General features: G+C 57.2%; 1 protein-coding gene across 3 annotated transcripts; it reads left to right on the top strand.

Annotated features, from left to right (window-relative positions):
- The first annotated feature begins 2,477 nt into the window (after nucleotides 1–2,477).
- Nucleotides 2,478–10,985, top strand: LOC308062071 (uncharacterized protein). Of its 3 annotated transcripts, XM_080383002.1 has the most exons (8): nucleotides 2,478–5,218; nucleotides 5,613–5,698; nucleotides 6,132–6,220; nucleotides 6,336–6,453; nucleotides 6,844–6,976; nucleotides 7,420–8,001; nucleotides 8,293–8,418; nucleotides 8,942–10,985. In XM_080383002.1, the coding sequence occupies exons 1-7, from the start codon at nucleotides 4,913–4,915 to the stop codon at nucleotides 8,344–8,346; spliced, it is 1,368 nt and encodes a 455-aa protein (XP_080239128.1). In that variant the 5' UTR covers nucleotides 2,478–4,912; the 3' UTR covers nucleotides 8,347–8,418; nucleotides 8,942–10,985. The 3 variants fall into 3 exon arrangements, with proteins under 3 accessions (XP_080239128.1, XP_080239126.1, XP_080239127.1); XM_080383000.1 differs by having other exon boundaries at nucleotides 5,126–6,453; XM_080383001.1 differs by lacking the exon at nucleotides 8,942–10,985 and having other exon boundaries at nucleotides 5,126–6,453; nucleotides 8,293–8,902.
- The last annotated feature ends 7,565 nt before the right edge of the window (nucleotides 10,986–18,550 follow it).

Here is an 18,550-nt window from a genome sequence, read left to right as displayed (position 1 = left end):
CCATATAGCTGAGCTGTGCACCTGAGTGGGGATGCCCTGAAGGCAGGACAGTGGCAGGGGTAGGTTTGCCATTTTGCTCCCCTAACTGAGAATTCAGAAGAGGCCCAAGGTTCTCCAGCCTGACCTGTGCAGTCCTTCTCACCTATGCTAAATCCATATTCAAATTGTGATTGCTGTCACCCAACACCTGAGCTTGAGTTTGCAGTTGCAGATAAACATGCAGGGATGGTTTCTAGGTAAAGAACTTCTGATGGTGCTGGTTTTATCTGCTTCTCAGGGGGTGTTAGCAGATGCCCATGAGTTATAGCATTGTGTTTGGAGTTCCTGTGGTGGGGGCCCTGGCTTCCCAACTTCTCCTTCGTGTCAGGTTTCTCCCACTTTTTACAACGCTCATTTATAGTGTTGTAATTATAGACTTTTACAGACTTTCACCAAACCAGGTCTACCCACCTTTGGTTTTAAATGCATTTTAAAAATGACACAGCAATGCACAGATGTTACCAACGGTTCTTGGGAGCACCAGAGGTTGGGCAGGGTGTGGGGGTAAAGGATTCCTCTCGTCTCAGAGGGCAGCTTGCTTTTTAACTTTTGTGCAGCCAGCGTGAAAAGATGGTGAGAAAATAACCCTCTCAAACGTGTAAGTCAGGTGGTAGAACCATCAGCACAGCTTCTCCAAAATACAGCTTCAGATTGAAAAGGTCCCACAAAACAAAGGAGATAAAACCAGGAATCTCATTCGTTGGCACTTTCAGCTTTATTGCTTTAGAAGTGGAAGCAGCATGGCCATGCTTAACAAATCCTGTGATTTGGAAAGTATATAAAGCTCTGCACAGCATTAAGACTGGTTCATGCTTGGTGATGTCTGTTGTACTCCTGACTTTCTGAATAGCTCTAACAATCTGCCATGTGCTTTAGACATGTCAAAAAAAGAGACTCCTACCTACATTTAAACTCTCTCACCTCCCAGTATCTCTCTCCTTGTGTGTTTACCTATGCAGCCTCCCTTCCTTCCACCCTAGCAGACAGCCATGGGCCTGTCTTTCGTTCTCTTTTATGTATAATTGCATTGGGGTTACATGAAGAATGGGGCATCCTGCTGGACATTGAGGGTTTTTTCCTTTCTGTTTTCTTGATACAGCTGCTATGTGCTCATTGAAGTATTTTTTCTCACCACTTGTGCTTCTCTCCTCAGCAGCATGAGGTTGGATATTTAGTTGTCCAGGTGGCAGCTTTTTTAGTTCCCTTTATTACAACTGCTCAGAAAAGGTGAAGTACCAGAGTATCTCCTGCCGTTTCTTCTAGCCTTCAGGGAACCGTATCTTCCCTAAACAGCCAAGAAGCCCTCCAGCAGGTTAGGATCTCTGTCACTCTTCAAGGCATGCTCTCTGTACTAGTAGTGTGGAGTGTAGACAGAGTTACCAGTTGTTTGGAAGCATCAGTGGAAAGGGACAGTTGTGTGTTGTGGTTAGCATAATGCCTGCTTTGTGGTTTGTTCAGGCGACATAATGCAACCCAAAGCAGCGGGAAAGCTTTGTATACAGACAGACACAGGACCTGTGGGAGCTGGGTGTTTCGGAACTCCCACTGTAATACTATAGGTTGTGGGATGGGCCAGCTTGAGGAAATCTTGCTGCAGCCACAGACTTACTGGGCACAGATTTGCCCAGCTGTGAGCTCTCAGCATCCTCCTCCTCCTCCACGCTGCCTTAACCATCCTGTGCCTGGCTCCCCTGCCCTGGGTGCCTGCAGGCAGAGCCTCAGCCCTGCTGCGCTTTGCAGAGGAGCTGCTGGTGGGCAGAGCTGTCTCTCTGGAGTGCTGCCCGCTTGCCATGAGCTCCCTCCATGGCAGGAGCCCGGCCCAGCTCAGCAGCAGGGAGCAGCCCAAGGCAGCCCTTGCTCTGCCCCTCTGGGCTCCCTCCAGGTGTCCCTGGGGCTCCAGGGGAACCTGCTGTGCAAAAGGCAGAAAAAATCTCTGATGATCCCTTTCTCACACCTCCTTGCCAGCAGTGTCATTACTTGGGCATAAGAATTGCCCCTTCATTAGGCAGGACACCCAGGCAGGGCCAGGGAGGGATCTCCTTTACCCCTGGGGAGGGAAGGGATTCAGCTCTGTCAGTTTAGGTGTCTCATCCTGTGTCTTCAGTCCTGGGGCCAGAAAGGGACTCTGCTCCCTCCCATGCACACCACAGACCCACACATGCCACAAAAGAGGAGACGTTCCTCTTGCCTTTGTTTGTGGGGGCACAGAAGGGCCCCTGTGTGTGACCTCCTTGTCTCAGCTCTGAGGCTGGCTAATGGAGATGGAGGGCAGCAGTGAGCTGCTCAGACACAAGCACCTCGAGACCTGTGAGGTGATAGAGGTGGCCCAAGATACATGCAGGTAACTGCAAGCTCTCATGGAGCCACTCTGAGAGACCGGGAAATGACTGGAGGCATCTTCTTGGAGGTCTCTGGGCATGTCCTTTGGCCGATTGAATGACAGCAGATGCCAAAACTTAGGGCAACTGAACCTTTTGCTACTCGTGATCTTCAGGGCTTCATCACCTACAGCAGGAACTTGGAAAGACAAATGCCATACACCATCCTCCCCACCTTGCTCCTTCTTTCACCAACTTTTATTGCTGAACACGGCCAGCTGGGGTCGGCTGACCTGGCTCTGTTCCCTCCCAGCCTCTCTCCCCTCCCCAGCCTACATGCTGGTGGGTCAGCATGAGTAGCAGAGGCAGCCTTGATGCTGTGCAAGCACTGCTCACCGACAGCTGTTACTGGGACTGGTTTGGTCACAGATCCAACACATGGCACCATATGGGGTGCTGCGGAGAAAACGGACTTCATCCCAGCCCAAGGCAGTGCGGTGAAGCCCATCGTTACTCCTGCCATGCAAGTACACACTGGAGGGGCTGCTGCATCCCACAGGCCTTCAATCACATCTCTTGTAAGTGCCCAGCCACAGCCCACCCCACAGCCCACCTGCCCGACCAGGCTCCCAGTAGCAGAGACATGTTGGTGTAGAGGGGGGTTTTGGAAACAGACTGGGGAGAAGGCAGGTAACTCTTTCTTGGGACAAGAGGGGAAATCCATCTCCTCTCTCACCAGTTGTGCCCCCGCCCTGCAGGTGTCATAATGCACCTTCAGATGATGCGGACTGATGTCACAGGGGAATGTTCCACATCACAGGGTTGTCTCCCCAGCACCATGGTGGTGCTGGCACATCCCGGCGAGGCCTTGGGCACTGCTGAGGGGGTGCCCACCGCTCCCCTTCAGAGCTGCTCCACAGCCAGGAACGGGGTCAGGAGGTAGCGGGCTTGCGCCAGGGGACCCTTGCTGACAGGCAGGAGCCTTGCCTGCAGGCAGAGGAGCAGCGGCACGTTGGAGCACAGTTTTGGATGAGGAGCCACAAAGAGCATCCCCTTCCCTGAGCTGAGGACAAGCAGCAAGCACGATGGAGGTCTGCTGCACAGTGGCACTCAGCGTGGAGCTCAGCAGCTTATTCCGAACGCTCCTGCTTCTCTCCACCATGGGTAGGGGATTCTGGAGTTTCTTCCTGAGGGGTTGCGCTGGGGCTATCCACTGTCAAATGTTGCGACTGCTGGGCTGATGGGGTGGCTGGACAGGGCTGGGGGCTGCCAGAGGGTCCCGCTGGGCTTGGGGAATGATGTGGCAACCACGACTGCTGGGTCATGGTGCTGTGGCTGTCCTCAGCCCCGAAGATCCTGTGGGCACAGTGTGGTCCCTGGCGAGGGGGCCATCCAGAGTCAGGTTTCTCTGGGAGCTGATACCTCTTGGGGTTCTGGCTCTGGGATGAAAAGGGGTCCTGCGTCCTGGGGGCTGGGGTGTCCTAGAGCTCCCACAGGGCTCTGATGAGGTGGCTGGAAATGCCTGTGCTGTAAAACAGCCCTTTACCTTGAACTAGTCTCCTTTAGGAGAATCTCTGCTCCTTTCCATGGGAACCTCTTGTGCCACCAAGCTGGCAGATCATGTCCGAGGCTCTGGGGTAACCATGCTTTTCTGGGCGTTACATGGCCACAGCCCTGGTCCTGAATCCCTTCCCACATCCCCATTTCTGCCCCAGCCCTTCCCCAGGAGCAGAGTAAGGCTGGCAGTCTGAAACCGGGGCACAGCCCAGCTCTGCAGCCATTGCCAGGTGTTGGCCACCTGCACTGTCACCCCCTGGGTGAGGAGCTTGCCGAGAGGCTGTGAGCTGGCTGTCTCGGAGCATGACACTTCTTTCCTTTGCTTTCCAGAGGTTGTGGCTATCTGGGATGCTGTGTCCACATACATCCTGGGACAGCTGAAGCTGGGCAAGGTCTGTTGGGATCCTTGTCCCCTTTTTGCCCTGGAAAGTGTGGGCCCTGGGAGCAATCCCTCCCTAAGCATCATGGCAGCATGCTGAGACAAGCCTCTGTGTTCACCACTGCTTCTTGGTCAACCAGGAGAGAAACCATATTCAGATCTAGTCTGAGAAAGCATTTGGCACGTGATAGAGTTTCGCTCTTCCCTGTGGTCAGCATTTGTGTTGTTTTCCTGGGCAGGGGGTCCTGGTCACAGGACTCGGGACCTTTGCTACGGTCCAAGAGCGATTCCAAGGTGAAGAAGAGGTGTACGTGGTTCGAAGACCCATCTTCCAGCTGGACATTGCTGAATTATCTCTGCGGGAGCTTGTGTTCCCCACAGAGGTTATCCCTGGTGAGAAGGCAACAGCCACCCTTCTCTTCCCCCTGCCCTGTTTGGGACTGGGATGCATGCTCGCTGCACTTCAGAAAGGGTGCAGAGAAATGAGGATTTCAGTATTTCTCTGGAGAGAATTCCCTCCAAAGTTAGGCGGACAGCTTGAGCTCTTCCCAAACTAACCACTCCCCAAGAACCGTTTCCATAAACGACCTTTTCTCTGGCATTCTGTTTCGAATTTTACATGGAAATCCAGCCTGCTCTGCCAGTAACGATGTTCCTCCTCCTTGCAGATGATGTCAAGATTGAGCCGCTGAACTACAGATGGCTATCGCGAACCACTTCCTTCCCACAGCATGTGGTGCAGAGCTGTGTGCAAGAGACCATACTCTTGTACTCTTTCCAGCTGAGGAACAGGCAGCGCCTTGCCTTTGCCTTCAAGGACATTGGTGTTCTGTCCTTCACCGATGATGTTCTGTGCATGCGGTTCTATCGTGACTGTGTCACAGGGCTGGAGAGCAAGGCCAGCTGGATTGCGCTGCTCAACACTGTGAGTTGCTCAGGCTTTGAGGGTGATGCAGTGACTTTGGGAAGCCTCTTGAAGGGTGAGCAACCCGATGGCTGTTGGCCAGCCTGCACGTGGCAGGCCAGTCCGACACCTTTCCACGTGCTCACCTGCGCTGACTTCTCCATTGGAAAAGAAGTTTTATTCTGAGCTTCTGAGTTCTTGCCCTACAGAAAGGCTGGCAGTGTTACTGCGCAGTCTCAGTGTTTGCTGTGCAGCTTCTCCAGAGCAGAGCAAGGGCTCATGTTCACGGAGGAAGATTTGGAGAAGGGGTTAGGAGAAGTGGCTTCCTTTTGGAGCAGGAGGCAGGTTTGCTTCCTTTGGGAGCCAAGAGCAAAGTGCCTTGGAAACCTTCTAGCAGCTCTGTGTCACTTTACAGAGGCTGTGGATGCCCGGTGCAGCTGCCTCCGGTGGAGAGACCAGCACTTGGGGGATGCAGGCTGCTCCTGCCCACACCTTCCCCAGGTGAGTGCGTTTCCTCTGCAGCCCTCGACTGACCGAGCGGGCAGATTCCCAGCTCCTCAGGAGTGCGCCTTCCGGGGCTCGGCGTTGCACGTTGAGTCTGGGAGGGCGCCTGACCTGAAGGGGCTGGTTTCTCGTTAACTTACGATGAGTTGGGGTTACACGTGTGTTCTCCTGGAGTGGCCGGGCAGCGTCATTGCGTTTCTCATGCCCAGCCTGCCTGCCACTCCCATCAGAGAGAGCCATCTGCACACAGGGAGGACTTTAAGCTACATCGTCTGTGTTGGGGGGAGATTGCTAATAAAACCCATGTGTGGCCACATGGCCACGAGGAAAAGGGTTGCCATGCCTCACACGAGAGTCGTGAGGATTAGTGCTGGGAAGCTGCAGAGGGTAGGGGTCACCCTTCAAGCCTGTGTCATCATTTCCTGCCCAGGTTTCGCTTTACGGTGGTCAGCAGAGCAGTGGCCAAGGCTTTGTCCGCCTGGGCCAAGAAGGCTGCAGCTAAGTCCAGGCTCAGACAAGGTATGGGAACAGGTCTCCGCTGCCCAGCTGAGGCCCTGCCCCGCGCTGGGTGACCACAGCTCCATCAAAAGGCGCTCCCCAGGGGGCTGCTCTGCTGAGTTTCCTCCTTTGCCAGGTGCAGAGGCGCACCGTGGCAAGCTGCTGCAGAGACGGAGGAAGCTTTCCCTTCCTGCACTGCCAAGTCAGGGGCCAGGCACAAGACAGAAAGACTTGGGCAAGAAGACTTCTGAGAGGTGAGACCCTGGTGGGAAGGGATGAAAGGGATCCTGCACCCGTGGAGGAGAGACATCCCCTCCGGACACTCCAGCTGCAGGGACGTGGCAAGGTCCCTGACACGTGCCGCATGGTTCCTATGTGCTTGTTTCCCCTGTTGTGGGCCCCTCACTGGGGAAGGTGGTGGACGCTGTGTGCACCCCACGTCCCTGTGGTTCCCTTACGCAAGAGCTGAGGTGCAGTCGTCCCCCGTCCATCTGAGGGGGCTCAGGAAAGGCTCCCCCCTGCCAGCAGAAATGGCCCCACCTCCCGCGCTGCTTCTGCCAGCCTGGAAAGCTTTGGTACCAGGCAAAAGCGGGAGACCAAGCTGCCCCGTGCTCATGCCGACTGCTCCTGGTGCCTCTTTGCAGTGTTCTCCCCCCGTGTCCAGGCAGCTCCCCCAGGATGAAGGAGGCAGGCAAGGCAGGCAGGCAGGAGCCTGCTTCTCCAGCCAAGCCCACCTCTACACTCCCATCCTCAGACGACTGCCAGAGAGCGCTGCAGGTACGTGCCTTGCTGTAGCTACCGTGCTGCTGGGGACTCGGCAAAAGCCTCTTTGTGCAGAGAGCCAGCCTGAAAGGACTCCTTGACATGCACTGCTTGTCAGCTGTCTGTCACCTCCTTCAGATCTTCTTCATGAAAAGGAAGGTGTTGCACACCCTCCCCACATGCCGTTGCCCCCTGGGTTGTCACAAAACTCTTTCTCCTGGCGCAGGGGCTATGGGAGATGTCTAAGTCCTTAATCGGCTGTTCACAGGGGAGGGCTTTGGTCACAGCTGTGTTTGCCAGGAGCCTAGAATGACCCCACAGCCCCCGATCTGTTAGGGGCAAAGCCCTGCCAACTGACCAGCTGAGGCAAGGGGCGGCAACACGGGTCAGACTCAAAGGACACCCGTTCCAGGAGCTGAGGCTAATCGTGCCTTCTGCTGCCTTGCCATCCCCTCCAGGAGGTCTGGCAACTGTCTGCAGAGTGGGAGCAAGTGAGGCCCAAGTGGCAAGAGCATCTTGAGCAAGCAAAGGCAGAGTGGGCGGCGTGGGGAGCCTGGTCTGCGGGGAAGGACCGACAGCCGCCCCAGGTACGGGCAGCGATTGACACTGCTGAGAGCAGCAGCGATGCTTTCCTTCGGGGCACCCAGGGCGGCAGGTCTCCAGAGCAGGGGAGCAGGACAGACACCCAGCTGCAGGGCAGGGGTTTGCCTGCTCATGCTCGTAAGGGAGAGACTGGCAGCAGCATGCAAGCGGCAAAAGCAGCCGTGATGATGGGCACGTGGTGCTGGGTCTCCTGGCTGCCAGGTCCTGCTGCAGGCTCCTTTCAAGACGTCCTCTGGGAAACTTCACCGGTGGTTGCCATCTGCTTTGCTGAGAGTGTCTCCTCCTTGGCAGGCACTCAGCACTGGAGGCACATGGACTCCCCACCCTCCAGCCCAGCCCAGGAGAGAGGCAGTCAAGGAGAGGTGGAGAAAGGCTCCAACCCCTCTCCCAGCAGAGCAGAAGACAGCAGCAACCCCGCTGCAGAGACTCCAGCCCGAGTAAGTGTGTGCTGGCTCTCGCCGCAGCCTGGAGCAGCCACATAGCTGTGAGCCCACAGACATGTCCACATCCCACGTTCCTGCATCCTGGGGTTGCGTAGGACACCCTCTGGCGTCTCCTAACACGGGCATGACCTGGGTTACCCCACAGTTCACGGCCCAAACAAAGCTCATGACCGGCTGCAAGGGTGGGTACCCATGTGTCTTGGTGGGCACAGGGGCTGGACGAGGGGAGAGGCAGGTGGGGTCTGCAGCAGAGGCTGAGGAGACAATGTTTCCCTGTTGTTGCAGCCACCTTTCCCCACGAGCGGTCCAGGTCCTCAGAAGGCTGGAGCCGTACCTTGAGCGCAAGGAAATATTCAAGTACGTCGCTGAGAACAGGAGGCGGCTTCAAGAGCAGCAGAAGCAGCTCCCCTGGTAACAGTCTCCAAAGAGACCCCTCCACTGAGGCCAGCCCTGGGGGAAATGGGGGATTTCCCTGACGGCCCTCGTGAGACAGAAGCAGGTTCAGGAGGCTGGCCTTGGAGTGGACCTCCCTGACACCCAAGGGCCTGCCTGGACACCCAGAACCGGCTTTCCATGTGGGATGTAAAAGGCCTGGCAGAAGGCAGAGGGTCCCTCTGATGGCAGGCTCTCCCCGTTCCAAACCAGGGAGCATGTCCTTCCCAGGCAGAGTCTTGCCCCAAGACACCTATCCCCAAGCGGGGACACCAGCAGGGGACACTCCAGGTCTCGGCCCCAGGGGACTCAGCCCCAGGCTGGGCAGTTGCGCCTGGGCCCCTCTCATGGCCTTGGGCACAAGGCACCTCTCCTACTTCACGGGCACCTTGCGGCTTCATTGCAAGCACACCCCATCCCAGGTGGCCTGAGCTAAGCCTGCAGGAGTTCTCTGCCTCCCCCCTGTCCATACGGTCACACACTTCTCTTTCTTCCTCCCTAGCACCAGATGCTGGTACCGCAGCAGAGGGGAAGGTGCCGGGAGCAGCAGCTGTAGCAGTGGCTGTTAGCCAAGGGGCCGGGAGGCTTCTCACCTGCCAAGATCCACCTATAAATACAAAACCTGGAGTCCTGGGGTGGTTCCCAGATGGACTGACTGGCCTGTGCCCGGTGATGGATTGCTCTACAGGCATCATACACACCCCATGTGTGATCTCACATCTGCTGGTAGGGGCAGGAGGGAATAAAGTGCACCCACGCTCCCCAGCGTGAACGTTCTGGCACTTCCCAACACACAGGCAGCACAACAGGGGAGGCTCTCACCCTCTTCCCAGGAAAGCAGCAGAGCTGGTGCCTCCCTCATGTGTCTGCATGCTTGTGCATGCAGCGTGGGGAACCATCAGCAGGGCCACAAGTCTGTGTGTTTGCAGGGCTGTGAATGCACTGGCACCACAGCGGTGCAGTGGGTGGCTGGCACAGCCGGAGGGCTGTGGTGGGGGGACGTGGGCTCTGCAGGAAGGCAAGGAGGTAGGCTTGCCTCTTGCTCGTGCTGGGACAGGAGCCAGCTAATGGATCAGGATCATCAGGTAGACCAAGGTGGGTGCCGTGTTATCAGGTATCTGCTGAAGGTGCCTGCATCTGCGATGGCACCTGCATCTTCAATGGCATCTCCATCATCAATTGCATCCTGAAATTGCATGTCTCCAACCGTCCCCCATTGGCGGGCTGGGGACAGCATGTGCATGACAGCTGGGGATGTCCTGGAGGGTGGCACTTCCCTGGGCCCCAGGAGGGTCCCCTGGTGCTGCACTGCCCCATGACCATGTGCCCTGGGGCTGAGGGCTTGGCCATAAGCCTTGCGCAGGGGGACGGCGTGTTCTGGGGACTGTGCCTGGCACAGTGGGATTTTGCCTCTCATGCTGCAATACCAGGTTAGAGCTGCCCACTGCTGTCATGACTTCTCCCAGCCTTGGCTCACCCCATCACCCCAAACCTCCGCCAGGCCCGTGGGTGCACGCATCTTGCTTGCAGGTTGGGGCAAGGGTGTTTGTTACTTCCATGGCACTTCACACAATTTTTGGCATCACAGCGTGAAAGCATCAGCCAAGCAAGAGCTGTTTACCATATTAAGTATGTCTAATGAGGGCAGACGTGGTATGCACAGGTTTCTCTTTTTTTTCTTTCCGTTTCCATTTTCTCGCCACCCTCCCCACCCTCCCCAGCATCTTCAGATAAGAATATTACCATTCAAATAATCAAACCACTCTGGCCAGGCATCTTATGGACAAGATGCCTTTGTAAAAGGAGCCTCTTGGGGCACAGGAACTCTTCAGCCACGTTCCCCCAACCCAGCCCGCTGACTGCGGCATTTGGGGAAGCGTAACAGAATGCCATGTGCCCAAGCACAGGAGCTGTAGCTGAAGCATGTGAGTGAGGAACGGGAGGCAGAGGCAGACCCTGCTTGACATCCAGCTGCTGGGATCCTTCATTCCCAGGGTGGCATTGGGTGCTGCCAGCTCCTGTGGCCGGGCCCTGCAGCCAGCTCAGCCGGGAGGGAACTTTGCACCTACGCCTGTCAGATGCCAGCTGGAGGAACAGCGCTAAAGGAGACTTGGACCCAAGCTGACTTTGTCCTGGGCAGCGAGGTTGTGGTAAGACAAGGAGATCCAGCACTGCACTGGTAGCTGGTGCCAGGGAAATGGTGCTGGAGCCCCAGTGGTCCTGCTGTGGCAGGGGCAAAACTGGCCGCTCCCAGCAGGGCAAGGTCAAGGTGAGATGCCCTGAGCAGGGCAGGGACAAAAGTCAATGCCCCCCACATGGGGCAGAAGCAAAGCTCGCCACCCATATTTGAGCAGTGGCATAGAGAGCCCCCTGAGCAGGGCAGGAGTCAATCCAGGTCCCCTGTGTGGACAAGGGGCAAAAGCTGCCTCCCCAGGGCTGGGAGGAGAAACACCAGCCATCCCCAGAGGCACGAGATGAACAAAAGCCACCCAAGCAAGGCCGTGGCCCAACCTGGAGGTCCCAAGCAGAGGGTGTATCTTGGGGGGGGGGGGGGGGGGGGGGGGGCGGCGGGGAGCAGATGAAATTCATCAGCAGTGAACCTGTCATAGCCCAGGTGCTTTGCTACATGAGTGTCATGGGCTTGACATCCTGAACAGTGGGCCAGCGAAAGCCAGCTGGGCTGAGCTGCCCTTTGGAATAACTGGGCTCCCTCTCCGGCTCCTTGCTTGGCTACCTCTTGCCAAGCATTTATCATTGATCCTCTTCTTGCATCCTCACTCAAGGGTAAGTTGGATTTGACTTTTGGGAGAGATCCTAGAGGAGGTAGATCGGGCATAAAAGTGTAGGTTGGTCTCTACCTCCCAAGCTGTAGGCTGAGCTCTTCCACATTTATACGCTGGCCAGAAGGTCACTATGGGTAGAGTTGTGTTTGGTAATTTTTATTTCTTTGCCGTAGCCTAGGCTAGGTAAGCTGGGAGGTGGCAGTCCGAGGTGTTGAGCTCACCCTAGACTGAGCAGAAGCCCACCTTAGATGGTGGGGGAGGAAGGGAGACTGAACAAGGAGCCTGTGCTCACAAGTGCACAAACTTGTGTGCTGGCCCCATCCCTTCCCCTTGGACAGGAAATTCAGCTCCCTCTCAAAATATAGCTTGGGGTGGGAATGGTGGGGACTGGAGACCATTGGGATAGGAAACCATCATGGGGCTGAGAAACCATCGCTGTGATGGGAAACCATGGAGGGGATGGGAAATCAGCATGGAGGACAAGGAATCATCAGCAGGATGGGGAATCATTGGGGTGGGAAGTTGGTATGGCATGAAAAGTCACAGGCTGCTGCGTGCTGCACATCCCTGCCCAACTGTCGTGATCCCTCAGGCTTGCCACCTGCTACCCAGAGCAGGGAATCCAATTCACCGGTTACGGAACCGGGTGGTGCAAACCAACACTGGGACTCACCCTGTGATGAACATGATTGCTTTCATAAACACCATAAATCAATACCCACCAGCAAACCACTACCCCTATTAAATAGAATGGAGACAGCGATCATACATTGATCACCCTTGATTTTGTCCTTTGGGCTGTGTTCCCTTTGAGACGCAGGGTGTGAGCGAGGCAGGACTCTGAGGTATGCACAGGAGGGATCGAGAGCCTCAGAAAGGAGAAACTCCCCAGCCTGCACTCGGTCCTGCTCTCTCCTATGGTTTCCATGGCAGTTTCCCTTCTTCAGCACAATTCTTCTTTCTCGCTTTTTCCAACCAACAGCGTGAACCTCACACCCAGCCCTCTGTTGTGTGCAGGCAGGAGAGATATACCGTAGAGGGCATCCTGCCCCATCCTCCTCTGTGAGCTTGGCGCCAGGACACCACGTAAGGCCACGTTGCCCACCCTGGACCTGGCAGAGGCTCTGTCTGCTACTGCACAGCCAAGGGAGGCAGCGCCTGCAGCGGGTGAGGGGGCTGCCGCACCTCAAAGACACAGGGAACGCAACCACTGGTGTCCTTTGGCAGAAGGTATTGCTGGCTGAGGCCATGAAGCGGGGTGTTGCAGGCCAGGGGCCCGTGGCACGCAGCCGCCCCTCACCCTGCTGGGAGCCGGCACAAAGCCCTGTCAGCCTTGCACTGGTGGTGGAGCAGTGGCAGCAGCTGGAAGCACTAGAGGCTGAGCTGCAGGAACTCTGGCTTCGCACCCAAGAGCAGCATGACTACACTGCTGCTATAACCTGGCAGCTGAAAGCGGCTTTGGAGAAGCAGAGGCAGCTCCTGTTGGAGCGGCTGCAATACGAGTGGGAGCAGCAATGGGCTAAAAAGGTGCGGCGGTTACAGGAGCTAAACCTTTAGCAGCAGGTGGCTGAGACCTGCCAGCTGCTGCACTGTAAGGAGGCTACGCTCCGCAAGGGATGGGAGCTGCTGTGGCAGCAGTGTGCCACTACCATTCGCCAGCCGCAGGACCTGCAGCCACAGTGTGCCGACAAGAGGGTGACGACCAGCAGGAGCGGCAGGGGAGCCTGAAGCAAGCTCCGGCACGTACCCAGCAAGGTACACAGGGAGATGGACATCTCCCAGCCCACCCGCACCCACTGCCTCCAGAACCAGCTGCAGCAGGCGAGACTCTACTATCCAAGCAACCATCTGTCTTTTTACCTGGCTGGAAGCGGCCGAGCGCGAGCTGAAAGCCATGAGGGACAGGGCAGAAAGGAGTCAACAGCTGGAGAGGGAACATGAGGAGACAAAGCTGGCCCACAGGGAGCACAGAGAATCCCTGCGGGCATTCCCTGCCCATCTGAAGGAACTCAGTGATCGGTTTGAGAATCTAAAGAAACGCCGCCAGCAGCTGTTTCAGGAACTGCAATGGCTGGAAGGAGAAAGATCCAACAGCACCGTTTCCAAGCCGCAGCAGGCTAACCTGGGAGCAGACAAGGAGTCCGTCCTGCTGGAGGCTATGAGAAAACAACCGGCAGAGCTTCGAGCATTCATCGCTCGTTACAGCTATGATCCTTTCGATGGTCCCAACGAGCAGCCTGAGCTGGAGCTTCCGCTAGTTGCTGGACAATACGTCTTTGGAGACGTGGATGGAGACGGTTGGTACGTGGGAGAGCTGACCGACGGCACAAGGGGATTGATCCCCTCTAATCTCGTTGAGGAAGTTCCAGGTGACGGGCGACCTGATGACACCACAGTCTCCCCAGAGACAAGCGGCAGGGCATAGATGACGTCTGTCCTGTCTTCTCATAGAGCTTCTCATTAAACCTCTTTTAATGACCTCTCTGTGTAACCTCACTCCCTGTCCTGTTTGCCTGTGAGCTGAAGGGACTCTGTGCCTGCTATGGGGGACGTGGCGGGGGTGGACTGAGTGCCAGCTACTGGAGTCAACCCGAGGCCGTAGGCAGCTCTGGCTTGTGGTGCCAGCTACTGGTGTGCGTCCCAGTGCAGCCAGTGGAGTGAGGGGGGGTCCGAGTGCAGCTACTGGAGCCAGTGGGGATCTCAGCCATCAGGCACTAGAGGTGGGATTGGTGTGCGTCCTGAGAAACCACAGGGTATTTGCACTACAGTAGCATGTGCAGTAAAGAAAACTCGTCTTGCAGTTTGATCCAACACTGCATCTGCAAACAAAACGAGGCGGAGGCATGAGGAACAGGGATGGAAACCTCACCTGCCACACCAAAGTTACGCCACGGAAACTCTTCCCTTTTTGTCACCTTCCTCGGGTTTGGTAAATCTTTTGCTGAGTCTGAAGCAAAGGCCCATTGCCTCTTCCTGTTTCTAACGGCTAACGTCTGGCTTTCACAGGCTGCTTTGTTGTGCGGCACCGCTTACACCCTAGAGTTGCCTTCATGAATGCATCCTTGTACTAGGAAAGGAAAATTGCCTGCCATGCCAGTCATACCACTGTGCTACCCGCAGGGCAACAGACCGCCCTGCTTGTAAGAGGATTTAATACAGTAAATAATCCTCAAGTATCTGGGTGTTTTAACAGTTTAATCACGTGCTTGCAGTCTGATGTCTCCCCTGCCCACCCAGCTCGCAGGCCGCTGGGAGCCGACGCGCACAGGTAGGGAGCCCGAGGGAGGCCGGGACAAACGTCTTCCCGAGTCCAGGAGCTGCCGACAGGCAGGCGGGAGCTGCAGGAGGGGACGGGAGGGCCCGGTCACATAGCAAACTGAGCCCCACAAGCCGTGCCTGCAGGCTGCCCGGGCATGTCGGGGATGCTCCCAGGAGTCACTGTGGGCCATGGCCGGACCAGTGCGCTCCCCAGCCAGCTCTGGGAGCCGAGCGGCAACTCCCTGTGGGGCCGAGTGCTGCCCTGGGGGCTGGCAGGGGAGCCGGCACAGGGGCTTTTCCAGCTGGGACACGGGGCACGGGCAAAGGGCCACAGTCATGCAGCCTCTCTCCTCGCCTTCTCTTGCAGACGGACAGCCCAGCATGCAGGGTGGCAATGCCCTCCGTCAGGGTGAGGCGCGAGGAGACAGCCCGTCTGCCAGCAAGGCAGGCAGCAGCACCACAGAAGGTGCACGCAGCTCGGGCACCAGGAGCTGCCAGAAGTTGCTGCAAGCTCCCGCCTCTGCCAGCAGCAGCCTCTGCAGCTTCTGGCCAGGGCAGGGAAAAGGCCAGCAGCACTGCAACCAGCAGACTCCGACAGCTTGTCCCATCTACTCGGGGCATCCCTGGTGAGCAGGGGAAAGCCACCAGTGCGCAGAGCAGGAGGCATGCCCCACACAGCCCTGCAGCCAATGCCGCAGCTGGGAAGGAGACAAAGAGGTGCCTTTTGAGGAAGGACCTGGACAAGGTTTTCACTGGGAGCCAACGACCCAGCCAGCAGACAGCGGCACAGTGCCATCGGGAACACAGGCTGGGTGCGACGAAGATGGCAAGAACAGAGGAGGTCCGGGCGGCCCACAGTGGCAAGGCCTCTGCAGCTCTTCCCGTGCGTGACGCACGTAAAAGCACCAGTGCTGCTGGCAGACTTTCTGTGCCAGTTTCCCTGGGCAGGAGGGATGTGGCTTCAGGGCACCAGGGACAAGTGGCAGAGCGCCACCCCAAAACACAGCCGTCTCTCATAAAGACCAAGTGCAACGGCAAATCGCTGTTGGAGCACCAAGAGGCTCTTAAGGAGCATGTGGCCATGCCGTCAGTGAAGACGGAGGATCAGATGGCCACCATCACCACAGCCAGCAGACACCAACAGCTTGACTCATCTACTCGGGGCATCCCTGGTGAGCAGGGGAAAGCCGCCAGTGGGCAGAGCTGGAGCCATGCCCCACACAGCCCTGCAGCCAATGCCACAGCTGTCTCCCAGCCCACCCGCACCCACTGCCTCCAGAACCAGCTGCAGCAGGAGATGGCACTGTCCACCCAACCCATCCTGCAGCGGTTCAAGCGCGAGCTGCCTGCCTCCCCCTGCACGGCCCAGCCTGAGGGCTCTCCTGGCCACCAGGGCCATCAGGGGACGCAGAGCTCCTGCTCCTCTGGCAGAAACAGGCCCCACACCTTGGCGGCCCTGCAGGAAAGACCAACAGAAAGCCACAGTGCTGGGCCACAAGCAACGTGCCAGGCTGTGAGAGGTGCTCAGCTCCGGCTGATGGAGCGGGAGGACTTGATGCTGCCTGGCAGCGCATGCAGCCATCTGCTGGAGCAGAGCAGACGCCTGCAGCGTCTTCTGAAAGACCTGGAGAGGCAACAGAGTTCCTCAGAGATGGAGAGCCGCCTCCTGGGAAAGGACGGTTCTCCAAGAGCATGCAAGGAGGCAGGGAGACTGCAGCAGAAGAATGCTCAACTAGCTGCCCTCACCTTGCGGCTGGGAGAGCGAGCCAGGCAGCTGCAGGTGACCATCGATCGCCTGGTCAATGCTTGCGTGCCACTGCCCATCCAGCGCTCCGCTGAGCAACTGTTCCCACCATTGCTTCCTCAGCCGAGGGGTGGAGAAATGGGAGAGCCCATCAGAGCTCTGCTGGCAAGGGACAAGCGGCACGACTTGGCACAGAAGGCAGCTGAGGGGCTGGAGGCCCGAGCGGCCGCAGATGAAGAAGGATCCTCCGATGTGAGCACCCCCGGGCAAGCTGGTGAGGAGTTGCAGGTGCAGCTCGCCAAGGTGACAAATGAAAACACCCACCTGGCTGAAGAAAACGCTCGCCTGCGTGGGCAGATGGCTTTGACAGAACAGGTTCAGGCTGAAAATGCCAACCTGAAAGGGCAGCTAGCGCGACTGGCAGAGGAGCGAGACTCTACTATCCAAGCAACCATCTGTCTTTTTACCTGGCTGGAAGCGGCCGAGCGCGAGCTGAAAGCCATGAGGGACAGGGCAGAAAGGAGTCAACAGCTGGAGAGGGAACATGAGGAGACAAAGCTGGCCCACAGGGAGCACAGAGAATCCCTGCGGGCATTCCCTGCCCATCTGAAGGAACTCAGTGATCGGTTTGAGAATCTAAAGAAACGCCGCCAGCAGCTGTTTCAGGAACTGCAATGGCTGGAAGGAGAAAGATCCAACAGCACCGTTTCCAAGCCGCAGCAGGCTAACCTGGGAGCAGACAAGGAGTCCGTCCTGCTGGAGGCTATGAGAAAACAACCGGCAGAGCTTCGAGCATTCATCGCTCGTTACAGCTATGATCCTTTCGATGGTCCCAACGAGCAGCCTGAGCTGGAGCTTCCGCTAGTTGCTGGACAATACGTTTACGTCTTTGGAGACGTGGATGGAGACGGTTGGTACGTGGGAGAGCTGACCGACGGCACAAGGGGATTGATCCCCTCTAATCTCGTTGAGGAAGTTCCAGGTGACGGGCGACCTGATGACACCACAGTCTCCCCAGAGACAAGTGATTGGTGGCAGGGCATAGATGACGTCTGTCCTGTCTTCTCATAGAGCTTCTCATTAAACCTCTTTTAATGACCTCTCTGTGTAACCTCACTCCCTGTCCTGTTTGCCTGTGAGCTGAAGGGACTCTGTGCCTGCTATGGGGGACGTGGCGGGGGTGGACTGAGTGCCAGCTACTGGAGTCAACCCGAGGCCGTAGGCAGCTCTGGCTTGTGGTGCCAGCTACTGGTGTGCGTCCCAGTGCAGCCAGTGGAGTGAGGGGGGGTCCGAGTGCAGCTACTGGAGCCAGTGGGGATCTCAGCCATCAGGCACTAGAGGTGGGATTGGTGTGCGTCCTGAGAAACCACAGGGTATTTGCACTACAGTAGCATGTGCAGTAAAGAAAACTCGTCTTGCAGTTTGATCCAACACTGCATCTGCAAACAAAACGAGGCGGAGGCATGAGGAACAGGGATGGAAACCTCACCTGCCACACCAAAGTTACGCCACGGAAACTCTTCCCTTTTTGTCACCTTCCTCGGGTTTGGTAAATCTTTTGCTGAGTCTGAAGCAAAGGCCCATTGCCTCTTCCTGTTTCTAACGGCTAACGTCTGGCTTTCACAGGCTGCTTTGTTGTGCGGCACCGCTTACACCCTAGAGTTGCCTTCATGAATGCATCCTTGTACTAGGAAAGGAAAATTGCCTGCCATGCCAGCCATACCACTGTACTACCCGCAGGGCAACAGACCGCCCTGCTTGTAAGAGGATTTAATACAGTAAATAATCCTCAAGTATCTGGGTGTTTTAACAGTTTAATCACGTGCTTGCAGTCTGATGTCTCCCCTGCCCACCCAGCTCGCAGGCCGCTGGGAGCCGACGCGCACAGGTAGGGAGCCCGAGGGAGGCCGGGACAAACGTCTTCCCGAGTCCAGGAGCTGCCGACAGGCAGGCGGGAGCTGCAGGAGGGGACGGGAGGGCCCGGTCACATAGCAAACTGAGCCCCACAAGCCGTGCCTGCAGGCTGCCCGGGCATGTCGGGGATGCTCCCAGGAGTCACTGTGGGCCATGGCCGGACCAGTGCGCTCCCCAGCCAGCTCTGGGAGCCGAGCGGCAACTCCCTGTGGGGCCGAGTGCTGCCCTGGGGGCTGGCAGGGGAGCTGGCACAGGGGCTTTTCCAGCTGGGACACGGGGCACGGGCAAAGGGCCACAGTCATGCAGCCTCTCTCCTCGCCTTCTCTTGCAGACGGACAGCCCAGCATGCAGGGTGGCAATGCCCTCCGTCAGGGTGAGGCGCGAGGAGACAGCCCGTCTGCCAGCAAGGCAG

Source organism: Falco punctatus (genome assembly GCF_963210335.1).
Source record: "Falco punctatus genome assembly, chromosome: 4".
In the NCBI taxonomy this organism is placed as follows: domain Eukaryota; kingdom Metazoa; phylum Chordata; class Aves; order Falconiformes; family Falconidae; genus Falco; species Falco punctatus.
The sequence above is the reverse complement of the archived record's forward strand: the minus strand, read 5'-3'. Positions and strand labels throughout refer to the sequence as shown.